We start from the raw sequence: 25,902 nt of genomic DNA on the forward strand, positions 1-25,902 counted from the left end.
TATATTGTACAGTAGTGTAGTATTGGTTACTGTACTACAATATATTGTGCTGTAGTGTAGTATTGGTTACTGTACTACAATATATTGTACTGTAGTCTTCCAGTGCATCAGGTTGTCCAACATTTGAATGACTATGACGTATATTTCAATATTTGCTTGAAGTATTCAGATATTTTAGTGTCGAGGTCTTTCGTGCCAAAACTTTGATGAAATAAACACAAAAATTCTCGGGTCATTTAAAAAAATGATTGATTTACTGTGCAATTATTTCAATTTGGCACAAAAAAGCAACTTTGTTTGTGCTACTTGTGAGGCTAATGCTAGCCTAGCTTAGCTTTAACGCAGCACACAAAGGTTTAAAAAAAAAAATCCCATTAACATTTACAAAACATTTAAAGTAAATACTAAACATTTTCTATTTGCTAGAAGAGATTACACTTTATAACTTTCTTACTTTTGACTGCCAGTTAGGCTAAACTAGGTTAGCTTGGAGCGCTGCTTCCACTTCCTGTTTGCTTGACGGCTCACAGTCAACTTCCTGTTTGCTTGATGACTCACAGTCAACTTCCTGTTTGCTTGATGGCTCACAGTCAACTTCCTGTTTGCTTGACGGCTCACAGTCAACTTCCTGTTTGCTTGATGGCTCACAAGTCAACTTCCTGTTTGCTTGATGGCTCACAGTCAACTTCCTGTTTGCTTGACGGCTCACAGTCAACTTCCTGTTTGCTTGACGGCTCACAGTCAACTTCCTGTTTGCTTGATGGCTCACAGTCAACTTCCTGTTTGCTTGACGGCTCACAGTCAACTTCCTGTTTGCTTGATGGCTCACAGTCAACTTCCTGTTTGCTTGATGGCTCACAGTCAACTTCCTGTTTGCTTGACGGCTTACAGTCAACTTCCTGTTTGCTTGATGGCTCACAGTCAACTTCCTGTTTGCTTGATGACTCACAGTCAATCTCCTGTTTGCTTGATGGCTCACAGTCAACTTCCTGTTTGCTTGACGGCTCACAGTCAACTTCCTGTTTGCTTGATGGCTCACAGTCAACTTTCTGTTTGCTTGATGGCTCACAGTCAACTTCCTGTTTGCTTGATGGTTCACAGTCAACTTCCTGTTTGCTTGACGGCTCACAGTCAACTTCCTGTTTGATGGCTCACAGTCAACTTCCTGTTTGTTTGACGCTCACAGTCAACTTCCTGTTTGCTTGATGGCTCAGTCAACTTCCTGTTTGTTTGATGGCTCACAGTCAACTTCCTGTTTGCTTGACGGCTCACAGTCAACTTCCTGTTTGCTTGACCGCTCAGTGTCAATCTCCTGTTTGCTTGATGGCTCACAGTCAACTTCCTGTTTGCTTGATGGCTCACAGTCAACTTCCTGTTTGCTTGATGGCTCACAGTCAACTTCCTGTTTGCTTGATGGCTCACAGTCAACTTCCTGTTTGCTTGATTGCTCACAGTCAACTTCCTGTTTGCTTGACGGCTCGGTTAAAAGTCATTTCTTAGTTGCAAGTTTTAAAATGTGAACGTTACCTATTTTACTATTTTATCATTTAGTAGTACTACTACTAAAAGTACTACTAAAAGTACTACTAAGTCCCTTGTCAACTTCCATACACGCAAGTTAAACTTATAAAAATCACAATTAGCAAGATGGCGTCCCAAAAAATAGATTCAATATTTGTTTTCATGTTTTAAAATGTAAAGCTAAGAAAAAAACAAACAAAATTAATTAAAAAAACTCATATATATATTATATATATATATATATCCCAATTAGCAAGATGGCCATTCCAAAAAACAGATAAAACATTTGTTTTGATCTTTTAAAACGTAAAGCTAAACAAAAGAAAGCTCAATTGGTATATATATATATATATATATATATATATATATATATATATATTACATTAAAAAAACAACACAATTTGCAAGATGGCCGTCCCAAATTTTTTTAAAATGTAAAGCTATGAAAAGAAAAAAGAAAAAAAAAAGCTTAGTATATGAAACAATTATAATTAGCAAGATGGCCATTATAATTGTTTCATATACTAAGCTTTTTTTTCTTTTTCTTTTTTTCATAGCTTTACATTGTCAAAATTTTTTGGGACGGCCGTCTTGCAAATTGTGTTTTAAAAAAAATGTAATATATATATATATATATACATATATATGTATATATATACATATATATGTATATATATATATATATATATATATACATATATTCATATATATACATACACATATATATACATATACATATATACACATATCTATATATATACATATATATACATATACATATATATATATATATACATATACATACATATATATATTACATTTAAAAAAAAAAACACAATTTGCAAGACGGCCGTCCCAAAAAATGTTTACACTGTAAAGCTATGAAAAAAAGAAAAAGAAAAAAAAGCTTAGTATATGAAACAATTATAATTAGCAAGATGGCCATCGCAGCAAATAGATAAATTATTTGTTTTCATGTTTTAAAATGTGAAGCGAAACAACAACAAATAAAAAAATGCTGAATTGGTACATTAAAAAATTACAATTAGCAAGATGGCCATCCCAAAAAATAGATAAAATAGTGTGGTTTTAAAATGTAAAGCTATGGGGAAAAAAAGCTTAGTATAAAAAAAAAAATGTATTAGCAAGATGACCATCACAACAAAATAGATAAAATATTTGTTTTCAAGTTTCAAAATGTGAAGCGAAAAAACATTTAAAAAATGCTGAATTGGTATATTTAAAAAATTACAATTAGCAAGATGGCCATCTCAAATTTTTTTTATAAAATATTTGTTTTCATGTTTTAAAATGTAAAGCTAAGAAAAAAATAAAAATGCTAAATTAGTATATAAAAAAATTACAATTAGCAAGATGACCATCCCAAAAAAATAGAAGAAATAGTGTGTTGTTTTAAAATGTAAAGCTAACAAAAAAAATTTAGACAAAACAAACAAAAAAAGCTTAATTAGTATATAAAAAAATGTTTAAAAAATAATTAATCACAATTTGCAAGATGGCCGCCTCAAAAAAAGAACTATTCTTTTTTTAACGTTTTAAAATGTAAACATAAAAAAATAAAAATAAAGCTCAATTAAAAAAAAAAAACAACTGTAAAAATGCAGAAATGTTTGTTTCCAGTGTGTTGGACTACACAATCAAATTAAGACGGAATATTGAGGGATTTATTTCCATAATAAATATTGCTTTTCCAGAAGGTTCCTTGTGTGCCTCAGAAAAAAAAAGTGCAGATTTTTATTTCGGTGTTTGCTTTTTTTTTTTTTTTTTTTATGTAAACACACTTTTGTCACAAGTAGTCATCAAACAGCAAATAATTCTCCTTTTTTTCCCCAAGCAATTGTTTTCTTTTTCTTTTTTCAGGTTGGCTTCAACACGGCTTTCATGGGGGAGGTGGGGGAGGTGGGGGGGGGGGGGGGGTGTGCTGCTGCTTCTTTCCTTTTATTGCAGCGTTTCCCACACTTTCACTTCTTTGTGGCGGCCTTTGACACATCATGATGGGACTGTGTCCTCACAAGGTAACACTGCTTCTGAACACACCTGGTCCGACTTCATTTGGTGACACGGCGCCAGCTTGCAAGTGTGCCAATCTTAGCATGCTAACATTTTATACTAGCATTTAAGATAATTATGTGCGTATTCAATAAACATTCTGTTAGCCAACATTTTAAACTGGCGTTTAAAATAATTACGTGAGTATTAAATTAAAAAAATCTGCCAAATTGCTAGCATACAATGATAACATGTTAATGTTAAGCATGTCAACAGCTAGCATACTTTTTAAAGACGGCACCAAAACAAATCCATGATTAGAAAGTTAAAAAGTACAACATTAGCTAAATGCTAAGATAATGTTAATATGCAACTGTAAGACTTATGTTCGTATAACATAAAAAACTGCTAGATTGCTAGCATAAAATGCTAAGATGTTAATGTTAGCATGTCAACATGTAAACAGCTAGCATACTTTCAAAGAAATCAATGATTATTAAGCTAAAAAGTACAAAATTAGCTAATTAGCTAGACATGCTAATGTTAATATGCAAATGTTAGCATGCTAACATTTTATACTAGCATTCAAGCACATCATGTATGTATAAAATTCAATTTAAAAAACTGTTTTGCTAGCATAAAATGTTAGCACCGTATTGTTGGCATATGAATGTTAGAATGTCAACACGAGAAGAGCTATCGTATTTGTAACGAAGTCCATGATTAGGTTAAAAGTACAAAGTTAGCTGGAATGCTAGCATGAATCGTTAAATCGATAATTATTCACGTAAAAATTAAAGTGTGCAAAATGCTAAATAACTAGCTGAAAATGTTAGCATCGTAATGTTAACATGTTGAAATGCTAGCATACATGATTAGCATGCTAACAGCCAGCATACTTTTAAGATGGCACCGAGTAAAACAAAATCCACAATTATTAGGTCAGCACGAATAAAATGAGCTGAATTGCTAACATAAAACGTTAGCATATTAATGTTAGCATGACATCAGCTTGCATACTTTTAAGATGGCACCGTGCATGACTGGGTTCAAAAGTACAAAAATGGCTAGCATAAAACACTAGCATGCTAATAATAATATAACATGCGAAAATTTTATACAGCATTTAAGATAATCATGGACGTACAAAGTACAACAAAAAACAAAAACGGCGCAAAATAAAATATGCTCCATTGCTAACATAAAGTGTTAGCAATGCACGTTAATGTTAGCATGTCAACATGTAAGCTGAAATCCCCCATCAGGTTCAAAAGTACAAAAATTGCTAGCATGAAACGCTAGCATGTGAATGTTAGATTAGCATGCTAACAAAGAAACCGCTAGCACACTTCTTAAGGAATCCATGAATTTTAGTATCTGTTACTGTACTGTAATATATTGTACTGTAGTGTAGTATCTGTTACTGTACTGCAATATCTGGGTACTGTAGTGTAGTGTCTGTTACTGTACTGCAATATATTGGTACTGTAGTGTAGTATCTGTTACTGTACTGCAATATCTGGGTACTGTAGTGTAGTATCTGTTACTGTACTGCAACATCTTGGTACTGTAGTGTAGTATCTGTTACTGTACTGCAATATATTGGTACTGTAGTGTAGTATCTGTTACTGTACTGCAACATCTTGGTACTGTAGAGTAGTATCTGTTACTGTACTGCAACATCTTGTGCTGTGATACAAAAATTGCTAGCATGAAACGCTAGCATGTGAATGTTAGATTAGCATGCTAACAAAGAAACCGCTAGCACACTTCTAAAGGAAACCATGAACTTTGTGTTGAAGTGTCAAATTAGCCAAAAATTATAGCATAAAAACTTCTCTTTTTGGGAAAAAAAAGATGGCCCTGACGGACTTTTGGGGGCGGGGCCTGAAAGCACGCTCTTTAACAAAGGCCATTTATGCAAATGAGACGCCGCCACAAATAGATTGCAGTTCTGTGGGAAACACTGCTTGTTAGCTTAGCATAAATTCATATTGTTCATGTACAAAATGTTATCAAAGTGTCCCCCCCACACCCCCTCATATAAACATGTGTGTGTGTGTGTGTGTATCATTGGCCCCCTCATATAAACGTGTGTGTGCGTGTGTGTGTGCATCATTGGTGTGTGTTGTTGACGCTGTAAGCCGCTGTGGTTTCCAAGCTGAGGTCTGCGGGTGGAGGCGGGGTCCTGGGCATCCCTGGCGGGGGCGTGGGGGAGGCGGGGGGCTCCTCAGAGTCAGAGTTGTCCAGGGAGTAATCGTCCAGCAGCGCCCGCCGCCCTCGCATCGTCACGGGTAACACTGCTCGTCTAAACACCACAATATACATTTATTATTATTTTTATATATATATATATATATATATATATATATATATATATATATATATATATATATATATATATATATATATATACACACATTATATATATACACATATAATATATTATATATATTATATATATATATATTACATATATTATATATATATATATAATCTTCATTTTTATATATAATCTAATATACAATGTACATTTTTATATGTTTAGTATACAATTGTAATTCTAATACATATTATACCATATACACAATTTAATATACAATTTACATTTTTATGTATAATTAAAAATACAATCTACATATTTATTTACAAAATAATATACAAACTACATTTTTATATAGAATTTAATATACAATTTACATTTTTATATAGAATTTAAAATACAATCTACATTTTTATATACAAAATAATATACAAACTACATTTTTCTTTATAATTTAATATACAATTTACATTTTTATATACAATATACATTTTTATATATAATTTAATATACAATCTACATTTTTATATATATTCAAGTACACAATTATAATTTTAATATATATATACATTTATAATTTGATATATAATTTAATATACAATCTGAATTTGTATATTTAATTTAACACAATCTTAATTTTCATATAACTTAATATACTGTATATATATATATATATATATATATATATATATACATATATATATTTATATATATATACACATATATATATATATATATATATATATATATATATACGTATATAATTCATTAATTTGAAAACAATTTATTAGACAATCTAATTTAATATATAAGTGAAATACAATTTAATATTAATAAACAGCCTTAATTTAAATGCAAAATGTAATATATAATTTAATATACAATCTAACTTTTAATGTATTATTTAGCATACAATCCTATTTAAAGGCCTACTGAAAGCCACTACTAGCGACCACGCAGTCTGATAGTTTATATATCAATGATGAAATCTTAACATTGCAACACATGCCAATACGGCCGGGTTAGCTTACTAAAGTGCAAATTTAAATTTCGTGCGAAATATCCAGCTGAAAACATCTCGGTATGATGACGTCAGCGCGTGACATCACGGATTGTAGAGGACATTTTGGGACAGCATGGTGGCCAGCTATTAAGTCGTCTGTTTTCATCGCAAAATTCCACAGTATTGTGGACATCTGTGTTGGTGAATCTTTTGCAATTTGTTCAATGAACAATGGAGACAGCAAAGAAGAAAGCTGTAGTTGGGAAGCGGTGTATTGCGGGCGACTGCAGCAACACAAACACAGCCGGTGTTTCATTGTTTACATTCCCGAAAGATGACAGTCAAGCTTTACCATTGGCCTGTGGAGAACTGGGACAACAGAGACTCTTACCAGGAGGACTTTGAGTTGGATACGCAGACGCGGTACCGGGAGTACGCATGCAGCTGCGGCTTCCAAACATTTGATCGCTTGCCCGTACGTGCGTGCCGCTATGTGCATGTCACGTACGTAACTTTGGGGTAATATATGTGCTGTATGAACTTTGGGGAGGTGAACGGTACTTTGGGCTGTGGGATTGAGTGTGTTGTGCAGGTGTTTGAGTTGTATTGGCGGGTTATATGGACGGGAGGGGGGAGGTGTTTGTTATGCGGGATTAATTTGTGGCATATTAAATATAAGCCTGGTTGTGTTGTGGCTAATAGAGTATATTGTGTTTATTTACTGTTTTAGTCATTCCCAGCTGAATATCAGGTCCCACCCGCCTCTCACAGCATCTTCCCTATCTGAATGGCTCCCACTGCCCTCTAGTCCTTCACTCTCACTTTCCTCATCCACAAATCTTTCGTCCTCGCTCAAATTAATGGGGAAATCGTCGCTTTCTCGGTCCGAATCGCTCTCGCTGCTGGTGGCCATGATTGTAAACAATGAGCAGATGTGAGGAGCTCCACAACCTGTGACGTCACGCTACTCGTCTGCTACTTCCGCTACAGGCAAGGCTTTTTTATCAGCCACCAAAAGTTGCCAACTTTATCGTCGATGTTCTCTACTAAATCCTTTCAGCAAAAATATGGCTATATCGCAAAATGATCAAGTATGACACATAGAATGGACCTGCTATCCCCGTTTGAATAAGAAAATCACATTTCAGTAGGCCTTTAATATATAATTTATCATACAATCTTCATTTTACTATACAATGTAGTATTACCATACAATATCAATATACATTGAAATTATATTTCAATATGAGCTTTAATATACAATCTTAATTTAATATACAATCTTGATTTAATATATATCTTGATATACAATTTTGATTTAATATATATATCTTAATACACAGTGAAATATACATTTTTAATTCGAATGTACAATGTTATTTTACTGTATAAAATATACCATTTAATAATTAATTTTACTGTACAATAATTGTAATATATATAATTGTAATATATATAATAGTAATATATATAATTGTAATATATATAATTGTAATATATATAATAGTAATATATATAATTGTAATATATATAATTGTAATATATATAATTGACTATAACATTTTTATTTCAATCAGTGGAACCTCTGAAGTGTTGACCAGATGACTATTTTACACCAGAATAAAGTCTGGAAAAACACACCCAAAACTGGTCTGATTCACCTGGTCTGATGCACCTGGTCTGATGCACCTGGTCTGATGCACCTGGTCTGATGTACTTGGTCTGATGTACCTGGTCTGATGTACCTGGTCTGATGTACCTGGTCTGATGCACCTGGTCTGATTCACCTGGTCTGATGTACCTGGTCTGATGTACCTGGTCTGATGTACCTGGTCTGATGTACCTGGTCTGAGTTACCTGATCTGATGCACCTGGTCTGATTCACCTGGTCTGATTCACGTGGTCTAATTCACCTGGTCTGAGTTACCTGGTCTAATTCACCTGGTCTGAGTTACCTGGTCTGAGTTACCTGGTCTGATGTACCTGGTCTGATGTACCTGGTCTGATGTACCTGGTCTGATGCACCTGGTCTGATTCACCTGGTCTGATGTACCTGGTCTGATGTACCTGGTCTGATGTACCTGGTCTGATGTACCTGGTCTGAGTTACCTGATCTGATGCACCTGGTCTGATTCACCTGGTCTGATTCACGTGGTCTAATTCACCTGGTCTGAGTTACCTGGTCTAATTCACCTGGTCTGAGTTACCTGGTCTGAGTTACCTGGTCTGATGTACCTGGTCTGATGTACCTGGTCTGATGCACCTGGTCTGATGCACCTGGTCTGATTCACCTGGTCTGATTCACCTGGTCTGATTCACCTGGTCTGAGTTACCTGGTCTGATTCACCTGGTCTGAGTTACCTGGTCTGATGTACCTGGTCTGATTCACCTGGTCTGATGTACCTGGTCTGATTCACCTGGTCTGAATCACCTGGTCTGTTGCACCTCGTCTGATGCACCTGGTCTGATGCACCTGGTCTGATTCACCTGGTCTGATTCACCTGGTCTGATGCCCCTGGTCTGATGTACCTGGTCTGATGCACCTGGTCTGATGCACCTGGTCTGATTCACCTGGTCTGATGCACCTGGTCTGATGCACCTGGTCTGATGCACCTGGTCTGATGTACCTGGTCTGATTCACCTGGTCTGATGCACCTGGTATGATGCACCTGGTCTGATGCACCTGGTCTGATGCACCTGGTCTGATGTACCTGGTCTGATGTACTTGGTCTGATGTACCTGGTCTGATGTACCTGGTCTGATGTACCTGGTCTGATGCACCTGGTCTGATTCACCTGGTCTGATGTACCTGGTCTGATGTACCTGGTCTGAGTTACCTGATCTGATGCACCTGGTCTGATGCACCTGGTCTGATTCACCTGGTCTAATTCACCTGGTCTGAGTTACCTGGTCTAATTCACCTGGTCTGAGTTACCTGGTCTGAGTTACCTGGTCTGATGTACCTGGTCTGATGTACCTGGTCTGATTCACCTGGTCTGATGCACCTGGTCTGATTCACCTGGTCTGATTCACCTGGTCTGAGTTACCTGGTCTGATTCACCTGGTCTGATGTACCTGGTCTGATTCACCTGGTCTGATTCACCTGGTCTGATGTACCTGGTCTGATTCACCTGGTCTGATTCACCTGGTCTGTTGCACCTCGTCTGATGCACCTGGTCTGATGCACCTGGTCTGATGCACCTGGTCTGATTCACCTGGTCTGATGCCCCTGGTCTGATGTACCTGGTCTGATGTACCTGGTCTGATGCACCTGGTCTGATGCACCTGGTCTGATGTACCTAGTCTGAGGTCCAAGGGAGTAAAACTCAAGGCAGTTTCTGTTCAACGACTGATTCAGCGATGCTAATATTTCTTAGCCTAAATGCTAATTCTGCCATAAGCTGACACAGCAGGTGGTGACACATGTTAGCATGTAGCAGTATGAAAACTGCACAAAAGGTTGCTAGTGCAAAAAAAAGTGGATTAAGTCAATAAATCTTCATTTTAACATCTTTTCATCTCACTTTGGAGGTTTAATAAAAGCAAAAGTTCAGCTGAAATTAAGCAATCATGGCTAATTAGCTTCTTTTTTTTTTTTTTTTAACTTTTGAACTTCACTTCTTTTTACACTTGGAAGACTATCAAGAAGGGTAAATGTTGGTGTGCAATACAACAATACTCTGTTTACATGTCCTGAATATCAACCAAGTACTGTTAGCCACTTTGGTTAAATGCTAAATAACATAAAACATTTTCATATTGTCATTATGGGGTATTGTGTGGAGAATTCTGAGGAAAAAGTCAAGCGCTGTCAATACTTTCCGGATATACTGTTTACTTTTTCATTTTCAATACATTTGCAGAAATATGTGAAAAAACATTATTTTATTGTCATTATGGGTTATTGTGTGTAGAATTCTGAGGACAAAAAAAGATATTATTCCATATTAGAATAAGGCTGTAACATTAGAAACAAACCAAAAAAATTCTTAGTTTCATTTTTAATAAATATGCAATTTCAAAATGTGAAACAAGTGAAGCGCTGGGAATACTTTCCAGATATACTGCATGTACATGTGATTATTTTTAAATTTTTTTAATACATTTGCCAAAATTTTTCAAAAAAAACTTTTGGCATTTCCTGACGGGGTATTTATTGTGTGCAGAATTTTGAGGACAAACAAATAATTTCTTCCATTTTGGAATAAGGCTGTAACATGACAAAATGTGGTGAAAGCAAAGCGCCGTGAATACTTTCCGGATGCTGTGTACACGCAAGCACGTATCAAATGCCTGCTTTTCTTCCATGATATCAGATCGATATCAAATCCTGTATCACTAACTTGAATTCATTGATTGATTTAACATGAATAATTCATTTCTTTTAAACGCCTCAGAGGTTCCACTGCATTGTTGTCAACACGCCAATAAAGTCAAACGTCATGTTGATGACAAACACACAAAAATGGTGGCGTGACACACACACACACACACACACACACACACACACATGAAGAACAAAAACCACAATGACCTACTGCTCTGGCCTCCATTCAGGGACGCTGAGGTTGAGGTAGAGGTAGAGGTTGAGGTGACACATGGACAGTGTTAGATGGACACAAATGGATGCAAAGGAAAAGCAAAAGAAGATGGCGTCAGATGGATGTTAATGGCGGCGGGCATGGCGGGCACAGGCGGGCACGGGGTGGCACGGGCGTACCTGAGCTGGTTCCGCAGGCTGCTGATCTCGCGCATCCTGCTCTGGCTGTTCTCCGTCAGCTCCTCCAGTTCTCTCTGCAGCTTCCTCTTCTGAGCGTTGGAGCGCGAGTTCTCCTCCTCCACCTCCTCCAGCTGCCGCTTCAGCTGCCTCAGGCGCACCATGGACTTGTCCAGCTGCAGGGGCGCCAGGTCAGAATAATCCTAGTCTGCTTGGAGGTGTGGGATGCCAGACCTGGTCTTTGTACTGGTCTGCGTGTCTCCTCTCGTCCTCCGCCTGCATCAGCACCTCCTTCAGCTTCTTCTCCGTCTTCCTCACCAGCTTGTTGGCGATGGCACGCTCCCTAACACATAGATCAACACTTTAGACACGCTCCCTAACACATAGATCAACACTATAGACACGCTCCCTGACACATAGATCAACACTATAGACACGCTCCCTGACACATAGATCAACACTTTAGACACGCTCCCTAACACATAGATCAACACTTTAGACACGCTCCCTGACACATAGATCAACACTATAGACACGCTCCCTGACACATAGATCAACACTTTAGACACGCTCCCTGACACATAGATCAACACTTTAGACACGCTCCCTAACACATAGATCAACACTTTTGACACGCTCCCTAACACATAGATCAACACTTTCGACACGCTCCCTGACACATAGATCAACACTTTAGACACGCTCCCTAACACATAGATCAACACTTTAGACACGCTCCCTAACACATAGATCAACACTTTAGACGCTCCCTGACACATAGATCAACACTTTAGACACGCTCCCTAACACATAGTTCAACACTTTAGACACGCTCCCTAACACATAGATCAACACTTTTGACACGCTCCCTGACACATAGATCAACACTATAGACACGCTCCCTGACACATAAATCAACACTTTAAACACGCCCCCTAACACATAGATCAACACTTCAGACACGCCCCCTAACACATAGATCAACACTTTTGACACGCCCCCTAACACATAGATCAACACTTTTGACACGCTCCCTAACACATAGATCAACACTTTTCACACGCTCCCTAACACATAGATCAACACTTTAGACACGCTCCCTAACACATAGATCAACACTTTAGACACACTCCCTGACACATAGATCAACACTTTAGACACGCTCCCTAACACATAGATCAACACTTTTGACACGCTCCCTGACACATAGATCAACACTATAGACACGCTCCCTGACACATAGATCAACACTTTAGACACGCCCCCTGACACATAGATCAACACTTTAGACACGCCCCCTGACACATAGATCAACACTTTAGACACGCTCCCTGACACATAGATCAACATTTTAGACACGCTCCCTAACACATAGATCAACACTTTAGACACGCTCCCTGACACATAGATCAACACTTTAGACACGCTCCCTAACACATAGATCAACACTTTAGACACGCTCCCTAACACATAGATCAACACTTTAGACACGCTCCCTGACACATAGATCAACACTTTAGACACGCTCCCTAACACATAGTTCAACACTTTAGACACGCTCCCTAACATATAGATCAACACTTTTGACACGCTCCCTGACACATAGATCAACACTTTAGACACGCTCCCTGACACATAGATCAACATTTTAGACACGCTCCCTAACACATAGATCATCACTTTAGACACGCTCCCTAACACATAGATCAACACTTTAGACACGCTCCCTAACACATAGATCAACACTTTTGACACGCTCCCTAACACATAGATCAACACTTTTCACACGCTCCCTAACACATAGATCAACACTTTAGACACGCTCCCTAACACATAGATCAACACTTTAGACACACTCCCTGACACATAGATCAACACTTTAGACACGCTCCCTGACACATAGATCAACATCTTAGACACGCTCCCTGACACATTTAACACGCTCCCTGACACATAGATCAACACTTTAGACACACTCCCTGACACATTTGACACGCTCCCTGACACAAAGATCAACACTTTGGACACGCTCTCTGACACATAGATCAACACTTTAGACACACTCCCTGACACATAGATCAACACTTTAGACACTCACCCTGACACATAGATCAACACTTTAGACACGCTCCCTGACACATTTGACACGCTCCCTAACACATAGATCAACACTTTAGACACACTCCCTGACACATTTGACACGCTCCCTAACACATAGATCAACACTTTAGACACACTCCCTGACACATTTGACACGCTCCCTGACACATAGATGAACACTTTAGACACACTCCCTAACACATTTGACACGCTCCCTGACACATAGATCAACACTTTAGACACACTCCCTGACACATTGATCAACACTTTGGACACACTCCCTGACACATAGATCAACACTTTAGACACATAGATCAACACTTTAGACACATTTCATGACACATTTGACACTCACCCTGACACATAGATCAACACTTTAGACACGCTCCCTGACACATTTGACACGCTCCCTAACACATAGATCAACACTTTAGACACACTCCCTGACACATTTGACACGCTCCCTAACACATAGATCAACACTTTAGACACACTCCCTGACACATTTGACACGCTCCCTGACACATAGATGAACACTTTAGACACACTCCCTAACACATTTGACACGCTCCCTGACACATAGATCAACACTTTAGACACACTCCCTGACACATTGATCAACACTTTGGACACACTCCCTGACACATAGATCAACACTTTAGACACATTTCATGACACATTTGACACGCTCCCTGACACATAAATCAACATTTTAGACACGCTCCCTGACACATTTAACACGCTCCCTGACACATAGATCAACACTTTAGACACACTCCCTGACACATTTGACACGCTCCCTGACACAAAGATCAACACTTTAGACATGCTCCCTGACACATAGATCAACACTTTGGACACGCTCCCTGACACGCTCTCTGACACATAGATCAACACTTTAGACACACTCCCTGACACATAGATCAACACTTTAGACACGCTCCCTGACACATAGATCAACACTTTAGACACGCTCCCTGACACTCACCCTGACACATAGATCAACACTTTAGACACGCTCCCTGACACATTTGACACGCTCACTAACACATAGATCAACACTTTAGACACACTCCCTGACACATTTGACACGCTCCCTGACACATAGATCAACACTTTAGACACACTCCCTAACACATTTGACATGCTCCCTGACACATAGATCAACACTTTAGACACACTCCCTGACACATTGATCAACACTTTGGACACACTCCCTGACACATAGATCAACACTTTAGACACGCTCCCTGACACTCACCCTGACACATAGATCAACACTTTAGACACGCTCCCTGACACATTTGACACGCTCCCTAACACATAGATCAACACTTTAGACACACTCCCTGACACATTTGACACGCTCCCTGACACATAGATCAACACTTTAGACACACTCCCTAACACATTTGACACGCTCCCTGACACATAGATCAACACTTTAGACACACTCCCTGACACATTGATCAACACTTTGGACACACTCCCTGACACATAGATCAACACTTTAGACACATTTCATGACACATTTGACACGCTCCCTGACACATAGATCAACACTTTATACAGGCTCCCTGACACATTTGACACGCTCCCTGACACATAGATCAACACTTTAGACACGCTCCCTGACACATAGATCAACATTTTAGACACGCTCCCTGACACATTTAACACGCTCCCTGACACATAGATCAACACTTTAGACACACTCCCTGACACATCTGACACGCTCCCTGACACAAAGATCAACACTTTAGACATGCTCCCTGACACATAGATCAACACTTTGGACACGCTCCCTGACACATTTGACACGCTCTCTGACACATAGATCAACACTTTCGACACACTCCCTGACACATAGATCAACACTTTAGACACGCTCCCTGACACATAGATCAACACTTTAGACACGCTCCCTGATACTCACCCTGACACATAGATCAACACTTTAGACACGCTCCCTGACACATTTGACACGCTCCCTAACACATAGATCAACACTTTAGACACACTCCCTGACACATTTGACACGCTCCCTGACACAAAGATCAACACTTTAGACACACTCCCTAACACATTTGACACGCTCCCTGACACATAGATCAACACTTTATACACGCTCCCTGACACATAGATCAACACTTTAGACACGCTCCCTGACACATTAGATCAACATTTTAGACGCGCTCCCTGACACATTTAACACGCTCCCTGACACATAGATCAACACTTTAGACACACTCCCTGACACATTTGACACGCTCCCTGACACAAAGATCAACACTTTAGACACACTCCCTGACACTTTAGACACGCTCCCTGACACATAGATCAACATTTTAGACACGCTCCCTGACACATTTAACACGCTCCCTGACACATAGATCAACACTTTAGACACACTCCCTGACACATTTGACACGCTCCCTGACACAAAGATCAACACTTTAGACACACTCCCTGACACATTTGACACGCTCCCTGACACATAGATCAACACTTTAGACACACTCCCTAACACATTTGACACGCTCCCTGACACATAGATCAACACTTTAGACACACTCCCTGACACATTGATCAACACTTTAGACACATTTCATGACACATTTGACACGCTCCCTGACACATAGATCAACACTTTATACACGCTCCCTGACACATAGATCAACACTTTAGACACGCTCCCTGACACATAGATCAACATTTTAGACACGCTCCCTGACACATAGATCAACACTTTAGACACACTCCCTGACACATTTGACACGCTCCCTGACACAAAGATCAACACTTTAGACACACTCCCTGACACATTTGACACGCTCCCTGACACATAGATCAACACTTTAGACACGCTCCCTGACACATAGATCAACATTTTAGACACGCTCCCTGACACATAGATCAACACTTTAGACACACTCCCTGACACATTTGACACGCTCCCTGACACAAAGATCAACACTTTAGACACGCTCCCTGACACATAGATCAACACTTTAGACACACTCCCTGACACATTTGACACGCTCCCTGACACAAAGATCAACACTTTAGACATGCTCCCTGACACATAGATCAACACTTTGGACATGCTCCCTGACACATTTGACACGTTCTCTGACACATAGATCAACACTTTAGACACACTCCCTGACACATAGATCAACACTTTAGACACGCTCCCTGACACATAGATCAACACTTTAGACACGCTCCCTGACACTCACCCTGACACATAGATCAACACTTTAGACACGCTCCCTGACACATTTGACACGCTCCCTAACACATAGATCAACACTTTAGACACACTCCCTGACACATTTGACACGCTCCCTGACACATAGATCAACACTTTAGACACACTCCCTAACACATTTGACACGCTCCCTGACACATAGATCAACACTTTAGACACACTCCCTGACACATTGATCAACACTTTGGACACACTCCCTGACACATAGATCAACACTTTAGACACATTTCATGACACATTTGACACGCTCCCTGACACATAGATCAACACTTTATACACTATACACGCTCCCTGACACATTTGACACGCTCCCTGACACATATATCAACACTTTTGACACGCTCCCTGACACATAGATCAACACCTTTGACACGCTCCCTGACACATAGATCAACACTTTAAACACACTCCCTGACACATTTAACACGCTGCCTGACACATAGATCAACACTTTAGACACGCTCCCTAACACATAGATCAACACTTTAGACACGCTCCCTGACACATAGATCAACACTATAGACACGCTCCCTGACACATAGATCAACACTTTAGACACGCTCCCTGACACATAGATCAACACTTTAGACACGCTCCCTAACACATAGATCAACACTTTTGACACGCTCCCTAACACATAGATCAACACTTTCGACACGCTCCCTGACACATAGATCAACACTTTAGACACGCTCCCTAACACATAGATCAACACTTTAGACACGCTCCCTAACACATAGATCAACACTTTAGACGCTCCCTGACACATAGATCAACACTTTAGACACGCTCCCTAACACATAGTTCAACACTTTAGACACGCTCCCTAACACATAGATCAACACTTTTGACACGCTCCCTGACACATAGATCAACACTATAGACACGCTCCCTGACACATAAATCAACACTTTAAACACGCCCCCTAACACATAGATCAACACTTCAGACACGCCCCCTAACACATAGATCAACACTTTTGACACGCCCCCTAACACATAGATCAACACTTTTGACACGCTCCCTAACACATAGATCAACACTTTTCACACGCTCCCTAACACATAGATCAACACTTTAGACACGCTCCCTAACACATAGATCAACACTTTAGACACACTCCCTGACACATAGATCAACACTTTAGACACGCTCCCTAACACATAGATCAACACTTTTGACACGCTCCCTGACACATAGATCAACACTATAGACACGCTCCCTGACACATAGATCAACACTTTAGACACGCCCCCTGACACATAGATCAACACTTTAGACACGCCCCCTGACACATAGATCAACACTTTAGACACGCTCCCTGACACATAGATCAACATTTTAGACACGCTCCCTAACACATAGATCAACACTTTAGACACGCTCCCTGACACATAGATCAACACTTTAGACACGCTCCCTAACACATAGATCAACACTTTAGACACGCTCCCTAACACATAGATCAACACTTTAGACACGCTCCCTGACACATAGATCAACACTTTAGACACGCTCCCTAACACATAGTTCAACACTTTAGACACGCTCCCTAACATATAGATCAACACTTTTGACACGCTCCCTGACACATAGATCAACACTTTAGACACGCTCCCTGACACATAGATCAACATTTTAGACACGCTCCCTAACACATAGATCATCACTTTAGACACGCTCCCTAACACATAGATCAACACTTTAGACACGCTCCCTAACACATAGATCAACACTTTTGACACGCTCCCTAACACATAGATCAACACTTTTCACACGCTCCCTAACACATAGATCAACACTTTAGACACGCTCCCTAACACATAGATCAACACTTTAGACACACTCCCTGACACATAGATCAACACTTTAGACACGCTCCCTGACACATAGATCAACATCTTAGACACGCTCCCTGACACATTTAACACGCTCCCTGACACATAGATCAACACTTTAGACACACTCCCTGACACATTTGACACGCTCCCTGACACAAAGATCAACACTTTGGACACGCTCTCTGACACATAGATCAACACTTTAGACACACTCCCTGACACATAGATCAACACTTTAGACACTCACCCTGACACATAGATCAACACTTTAGACACGCTCCCTGACACATTTGACACGCTCCCTAACACATAGATCAACACTTTAGACACACTCCCTGACACATTTGACACGCTCCCTGACACATAGATCAACACTTTAGACACACTCCCTAACACATTTGACACGCTCCCTGACACATAGATCAACACTTTAGACACACTCCCTGACACATTGATCAACACTTTGGACACACTCCCTGACACATAGATCAACACTTTAGACACATTTCATGACACATTTGACACGCTCCCTGACACATAGATCAACACTTTATACAGGCTCCCTGACACATTTGACACGCTCCCTGACACATAGATCAACACTTTAGACACGCTCCCTGACACATAGATCAACATTTTAGACACGCTCCCTGACACATTTAACACGCTCCCTGACACATAGATCAACACTTTAGACACACTCCCTGACACATCTGACACGCTCCCTGACACAAAGATCAACACTTTAGACATGCTCCCTGACACATAGATCAACACTTTGGACACGCTCCCTGACACATTTGACACGCTCTCTGACACATAGATCAACACTTTCGACACACTCCCTGACACATAGATCAACACTTTAGACACGCTCCCTGACACATAGATCAACACTTTAGACACGCTCCCTGACACTCACCCTGACACATAGATCAACACTTTAGACACGCTCCCTGACACATTTGACACGCTCCCTAACACATAGATCAACACTTTAGACACACTCCCTGACACATTTGACACGCTCCCTGACACAAAGATCAACACTTTAGACACACTCCCTAACACATTTGACACGCTCCCTGACACATAGATCAACACTTTATACACGCTCCCTGACACATAGATCAACACTTTAGACACGCTCCCTGACACATTAGATCAACATTTTAGACGCGCTCCCTGACACATTTAACACGCTCCCTGACACATAGATCAACACTTTAGACACACTCCCTGACACATTTGACACGCTCCCTGACACAAAGATCAACACTTTAGACACACTCCCTGACACTTTAGACACGCTCCCTGACACATAGATCAACATTTTAGACACGCTCCCTGACACATTTAACACGCTCCCTGACACATAGATCAACACTTTAGACACACTCCCTGACACATTTGACACGCTCCCTGACACAAAGATCAACACTTTAGACACACTCCCTGACACATTTGACACGCTCCCTGACACATAGATCAACACTTTAGACACACTCCCTAACACATTTGACACGCTCCCTGACACATAGATCAACACTTTAGACACACTCCCTGACACATTGATCAACACTTTAGACACATTTCATGACACATTTGACACGCTCCCTGACACATAGATCAACACTTTATACACGCTCCCTGACACATAGATCAACACTTTAGACACGCTCCCTGACACATAGATCAACATTTTAGACACGCTCCCTGACACATAGATCAACACTTTAGACACACTCCCTGACACATTTGACACGCTCCCTGACACAAAGATCAACACTTTAGACACACTCCCTGACACATTTGACACGCTCCCTGACACATAGATCAACACTTTAGACACGCTCCCTGACACATAGATCAACATTTTAGACACGCTCCCTGACACATAGATCAACACTTTAGACACACTCCCTGACACATTTGACACGCTCCCTGACACAAAGATCAACACTTTAGACACGCTCCCTGACACATAGATCAACACTTTAGACACACTCCCTGACACATTTGACACGCTCCCTGACACAAAGATCAACACTTTAGACATGCTCCCTGACACATAGATCAACACTTTGGACATGCTCCCTGACACATTTGACACGTTCTCTGACACATAGATCAACACTTTAGACACACTCCCTGACACATAGATCAACACTTTAGACACGCTCCCTGACACATAGATCAACACTTTAGACACGCTCCCTGACACTCACCCTGACACATAGATCAACACTTTAGACACGCTCCCTGACACATTTGACACGCTCCCTAACACATAGATCAACACTTTAGACACACTCCCTGACACATTTGACACGCTCCCTGACACATAGATCAACACTTTAGACACACTCCCTAACACATTTGACACGCTCCCTGACACATAGATCAACACTTTAGACACACTCCCTGACACATTGATCAACACTTTGGACACACTCCCTGACACATAGATCAACACTTTAGACACATTTCATGACACATTTGACACGCTCCCTGACACATAGATCAACACTTTATACACTATACACGCTCCCTGACACATTTGACACGCTCCCTGACACATATATCAACACTTTTGACACGCTCCCTGACACATAGATCAACACCTTTGACACGCTCCCTGACACATAGATCAACACTTTAAACACACTCCCTGACACATTTAACACGCTGCCTGACACATAGATCAACACTTTAGACACGCTCCCTAACACATAGATCAACACTTTAGACACGCTCCCTGACACATAGATCAACACTATAGACACGCTCCCTGACACATAGATCAACACTTTAGACACGCTCCCTAACACATAGATCAACACTTTTGACACGCTCCCTAACACATAGATCAACACTTTCGACACGCTCCCTGACACATAGATCAACACTTTAGACACGCTCCCTAACACATAGATCAACACTTTAGACACGCTCCCTAACACATAGATCAACACTTTAGACGCTCCCTGACACATAGATCAACACTTTAGACACGCTCCCTAACACATAGTTCAACACTTTAGACACGCTCCCTAACACATAGATCAACACTTTTGACACGCTCCCTGACACATAGATCAACACTATAGACACGCTCCCTGACACATAAATCAACACTTTAAACACGCCCCCTAACACATAGATCAACACTTCAGACACGCCCCCTAACACATAGATCAACACTTTTGACACGCCCCCTAACACATAGATCAACACTTTTGACACGCTCCCTAACACATAGATCAACACTTTTCACACGCTCCCTAACACATAGATCAACACTTTAGACACGCTCCCTAACACATAGATCAACACTTTAGACACACTCCCTGACACATAGATCAACACTTTAGACACGCTCCCTAACACATAGATCAACACTTTTGACACGCTCCCTGACACATAGATCAACACTATAGACACGCTCCCTGACACATAGATCAACACTTTAGACACGCCCCCTGACACATAGATCAACACTTTAGACACGCCCCCTGACACATAGATCAACACTTTAGACACGCTCCCTGACACATAGATCAACATTTTAGACACGCTCCCTAACACATAGATCAACACTTTAGACACGCTCCCTGACACATAGATCAACACTTTAGACACGCTCCCTAACACATAGATCAACACTTTAGACACGCTCCCTAACACATAGATCAACACTTTAGACACGCTCCCTGACACATAGATCAACACTTTAGACACGCTCCCTAACACATAGTTCAACACTTTAGACACGCTCCCTAACATATAGATCAACACTTTTGACACGCTCCCTGACACATAGATCAACACTTTAGACACGCTCCCTGACACATAGATCAACATTTTAGACACGCTCCCTAACACATAGATCATCACTTTAGACACGCTCCCTAACACATAGATCAACACTTTAGACACGCTCCCTAACACATAGATCAACACTTTTGACACGCTCCCTAACACATAGATCAACACTTTTCACACGCTCCCTAACACATAGATCAACACTTTAGACACGCTCCCTAACACATAGATCAACACTTTAGACACACTCCCTGACACATAGATCAACACTTTAGACACGCTCCCTGACACATAGATCAACATCTTAGACACGCTCCCTGACACATTTAACACGCTCCCTGACACATAGATCAACACTTTAGACACACTCCCTGACACATTTGACACGCTCCCTGACACAAAGATCAACACTTTGGACACGCTCTCTGACACATAGATCAACACTTTAGACACACTCCCTGACACATAGATCAACACTTTAGACACTCACCCTGACACATAGATCAACACTTTAGACACGCTCCCTGACACATTTGACACGCTCCCTAACACATAGATCAACACTTTAGACACACTCCCTGACACATTTGACACGCTCCCTAACACATAGATCAACACTTTAGACACACTCCCTGACACATTTGACACGCTCCCTGACACATAGATGAACACTTTAGACACACTCCCTAACACATTTGACACGCTCCCTGACACATAGATCAACACTTTAGACACACTCCCTGACACATTGATCAACACTTTGGACACACTCCCTGACACATAGATCAACACTTTAGACACATAGATCAACACTTTAGACACATTTCATGACACATTTGACACTCACCCTGACACATAGATCAACACTTTAGACACGCTCCCTGACACATTTGACACGCTCCCTAACACATAGATCAACACTTTAGACACACTCCCTGACACATTTGACACGCTCCCTAACACATAGATCAACACTTTAGACACACTCCCTGACACATTTGACACGCTCCCTGACACATAGATGAACACTTTAGACACACTCCCTAACACATTTGACACGCTCCCTGACACATAGATCAACACTTTAGACACACTCCCTGACACATTGATCAACACTTTGGACACACTCCCTGACACATAGATCAACACTTTAGACACATTTCATGACACATTTGACACGCTCCCTGACACATAAATCAACATTTTAGACACGCTCCCTGACACATTTAACACGCTCCCTGACACATAGATCAACACTTTAGACACACTCCCTGACACATTTGACACGCTCCCTGACACAAAGATCAACACTTTAGACATGCTCCCTGACACATAGATCAACACTTTGGACACGCTCCCTGACACGCTCTCTGACACATAGATCAACACTTTAGACACACTCCCTGACACATAGATCAACACTTTAGACACGCTCCCTGACACATAGATCAACACTTTAGACACGCTCCCTGACACTCACCCTGACACATAGATCAACACTTTAGACACGCTCCCTGACACATTTGACACGCTCACTAACACATAGATCAACACTTTAGACACACTCCCTGACACATTTGACACGCTCCCTGACACATAGATCAACACTTTAGACACACTCCCTAACACATTTGACATGCTCCCTGACACATAGATCAACACTTTAGACACACTCCCTGACACATTGATCAACACTTTGGACACACTCCCTGACACATAGATCAACACTTTAGACACGCTCCCTGACACTCACCCTGACACATAGATCAACACTTTAGACACGCTCCCTGACACATTTGACACGCTCCCTAACACATAGATCAACACTTTAGACACACTCCCTGACACATTTGACACGCTCCCTGACACATAGATCAACACTTTAGCCACACTCCCTAACACATTTGACACGCTCCCTGACACATAGATCAACACTTTAGACACACTCCCTGACACATTGATCAACACTTTGGACACACTCCCTGACACATAGATCAACACTTTAGACACATTTCATGACACATTTGACACGCTCCCTGACACATAGATCAACACTTTATACAGGCTCCCTGACACATTTGACACGCTCCCTGACACATAGATCAACACTTTAGACACGCTCCCTGACACATAGATCAACATTTTAGACACGCTCCCTGACACATTTAACACGCTCCCTGACACATAGATCAACACTTTAGACACACTCCCTGACACATCTGACACGCTCCCTGACACAAAGATCAACACTTTAGACATGCTCCCTGACACATAGATCAACACTTTGGACACGCTCCCTGACACATTTGACACGCTCTCTGACACATAGATCAACACTTTCGACACACTCCCTGACACATAGATCAACACTTTAGACACGCTCCCTGACACATAGATCAACACTTTAGACACGCTCCCTGACACTCACCCTGACACATAGATCAACACTTTAGACACGCTCCCTGACACATTTGACACGCTCCCTAACACATAGATCAACACTTTAGACACACTCCCTGACACATTTGACACGCTCCCTGACACAAAGATCAACACTTTAGACACACTCCCTAACACATTTGACACGCTCCCTGACACATAGATCAACACTTTATACACGCTCCCTGACACATAGATCAACACTTTAGACACGCTCCCTGACACATTAGATCAACATTTTAGACGCGCTCCCTGACACATTTAACACGCTCCCTGACACATAGATCAACACTTTAGACACACTCCCTGACACATTTGACACGCTCCCTGACACAAAGATCAACACTTTAGACACACTTTAGACACGCTCCCTGACACATAGATCAACATTTTAGACACGCTCCCTGACACATTTAACACGCTCCCTGACACATAGATCAACACTTTAGACACACTCCCTGACACATTTGACACGCTCCCTGACACAAAGATCAACACTTTAGACACACTCCCTGACACATTTGACACGCTCCCTGACACATAGATCAACACTTTAGACACACTCCCTAACACATTTGACACGCTCCCTGACACATAGATCAACACTTTAGACACACTCCCTGACACATTGATCAACACTTTAGACACATTTCATGACACATTTGACACGCTCCCTGACACATAGATCAACACTTTATACACGCTCCCTGACACATAGATCAACACTTTAGACACGCTCCCTGACACATAGATCAACATTTTAGACACGCTCCCTGACACATAGATCAACACTTTAGACACACTCCCTGACACATTTGACACGCTCCCTGACACAAAGATCAACACTTT

General features: G+C 40.8%; 1 protein-coding gene across 5 annotated transcripts in view; it reads right to left on the reverse strand.

Moving 5' to 3' along the window:
- Positions 1-3,192: 3,192 nt before the first annotated feature.
- Positions 3,193-25,902, reverse strand: part of myh14 (myosin, heavy chain 14, non-muscle) — a 149,939-nt gene continuing 127,229 nt past the window's right edge. For 4 of the 5 annotated variants that reach the window (XM_072913082.1, XM_072913081.1, XM_072913080.1 and 1 more), the window contains 4 exons: positions 11,809-11,917; positions 11,578-11,750; positions 11,396-11,419; positions 3,193-5,839 (listed from right to left, as the gene is read on the reverse strand). In XM_072913082.1, coding sequence (XP_072769183.1) covers positions 5,647-5,839; positions 11,396-11,419; positions 11,578-11,750; positions 11,809-11,917 — 499 coding nt within the window. In that variant the 3' untranslated portion in view covers positions 3,193-5,646. The remainder of the gene's footprint in view (positions 5,840-11,395; positions 11,420-11,577; positions 11,751-11,808; positions 11,918-25,902) is intronic. The other variant, XM_072913079.1, reaches the window with a different exon arrangement.

Source organism: Nerophis lumbriciformis, linkage group LG04 (genome assembly GCF_033978685.3).
Source record: "Nerophis lumbriciformis linkage group LG04, RoL_Nlum_v2.1, whole genome shotgun sequence".
NCBI classification, from domain to species: domain Eukaryota; kingdom Metazoa; phylum Chordata; class Actinopteri; order Syngnathiformes; family Syngnathidae; genus Nerophis; species Nerophis lumbriciformis.